Source organism: Apis dorsata, unplaced genomic scaffold, assembly GCF_000469605.1.
Source record: "Apis dorsata unplaced genomic scaffold, Apis dorsata 1.3 scaffold_68, whole genome shotgun sequence".
Lineage (NCBI taxonomy): Eukaryota > Metazoa > Arthropoda > Insecta > Hymenoptera > Apidae > Apis > Apis dorsata.
The window spans coordinates 1,408,603-1,410,069 of record NW_006263366.1 but is presented as its reverse complement, the minus strand read 5'-3'; the positions used below and the strand labels follow the sequence as shown (position 1 = coordinate 1,410,069).

Here is a 1,467-nt window from a genome sequence, read left to right as displayed (position 1 = left end):
AAAGGAGTGGAAAAGAAGCTTTGCCTTGGATCGGTTTTCGAAGACCCCTGCCTATATCCCCCACGCCCAATTTCTTCTCACCGTTTCAGTGAGGTCCGCAACTGCCCACCACCTCCTCTTCAAGGGTTCGTCGTGGTCGTCACACCGTATAAAAGCAGTGGATCTTCTTGCTATCTCATCAGTCGCAAAACAACCAACGAACCAACTCCAATAGCGCAGCCAACATGAACGCTAAGGTGAGCAATTACAGCCGTATGGACGATCGCTATGATCTCCGCGATCTTGACGATCAGTCTTTGCCTGGGATCAGGACTGACTCCGTCTCCAAGGATCCAAAGTATATACCTTGTCGAAGCAAAGAAAAAAAGGAAAATATATATATATATCGTTATTATTTTTCAAACGTTTCGGTGCACGAAGACTGATTTTTCCAATTTTATTCGAAATCGAATAATATATAAAGAATTTGAAGAAAACTTAGCAGAGCAAAAAGAAAATTTCTTGCCGGTCGCCGCAAGTGAATCTCAATAATTAGAATTGGATCGTTCTTGCAGCTTCTCATCATCTTCGCCCTCGTGGCGGCAACCTTGGCCGAAGAGCAAGCTACTGAAACGAAGAAGGACAAACGTGGAATCTATGGAGGATACGGAGGATATGGATACTCTAGTTACGCTGCACCGATCAGCCAGGCAGTCTCGGTGGTAACCAAGGAAGTGCCAGTCCCTGTACCACATCCTGTCGCTGTTCCTGTCGAGAAACACGTCCCTGTCCCGGTTAAGGTAAAGATAATTCTTCCCTTCCCTTTCTATAAAAAAGAAAAAAAAAATGGAACAAAAATGTTACGAGATCTTCACGATCAGCTCGTGCGTAATCTCTGGTAAAAAGTGATAAAGAAAAAAGAAAAAGAAAAAAGAATGCATCGCGAAATCGAGAACGACTCGATGCAATGTTCCACGGAAACAATGTTCCAGTCGATTTGCATATACTCGAATCAACATATTGATGCGCTATATTCACATCGGTATCAAGGAGATCAGCTCGCGCTCAGACGAGGACCTCGAGCTTCCAATCACGCTCTGTTTATCCTGGAATATCTGTTCGCGTGATTGGCAGTAAACGCCTTCATCATCGGACGTTAATTAACGTTTCAATGTGAACGCGATTTCGTAAACGTTTAGAACGTTGCAAATCCCACACGTGCGATTTCTCTTGGAAAAAGTCCTCGAGTCACTCGATTTTTTGCCAATGATCTAACTGTTGCAACAACTCTTCTGTTCGAAGAGGAAAAAAGATATCGTTCCTTCAACTCTTTCTTGTCACCTCGTACTCTTCGTTCAGATCTTTGTACTCGCATAAAATTGATTAACCGACCCAATTTTTGTTTCAGGTGCCGGTCGCCGTCCCGGTCGATCGTCCCGTCGCCGTTCCCGTCCCCAAACCATACCCAGTCGAAGTGACCAGGCACGT

The 1,467-nt window shown here is 44.6% G+C and overlaps 1 protein-coding gene across 1 annotated transcript in view; it reads left to right on the top strand.

The window, feature by feature from the left end:
- Nucleotides 1–171: 171 nt before the first annotated feature.
- LOC102677419 (zinc finger protein 512B-like) overlaps nucleotides 172–1,467 on the top strand; it is a 1,672-nt gene continuing 376 nt past the window's right edge. The window contains exons 1-3 of the mRNA XM_006610084.2: nucleotides 172–236; nucleotides 555–779; nucleotides 1,388–1,467. Of these exons, the coding sequence (XP_006610147.1) occupies nucleotides 225–236; nucleotides 555–779; nucleotides 1,388–1,467 (317 nt within the window). The 5' untranslated portion in view covers nucleotides 172–224. The remainder of the gene's footprint in view (nucleotides 237–554; nucleotides 780–1,387) is intronic.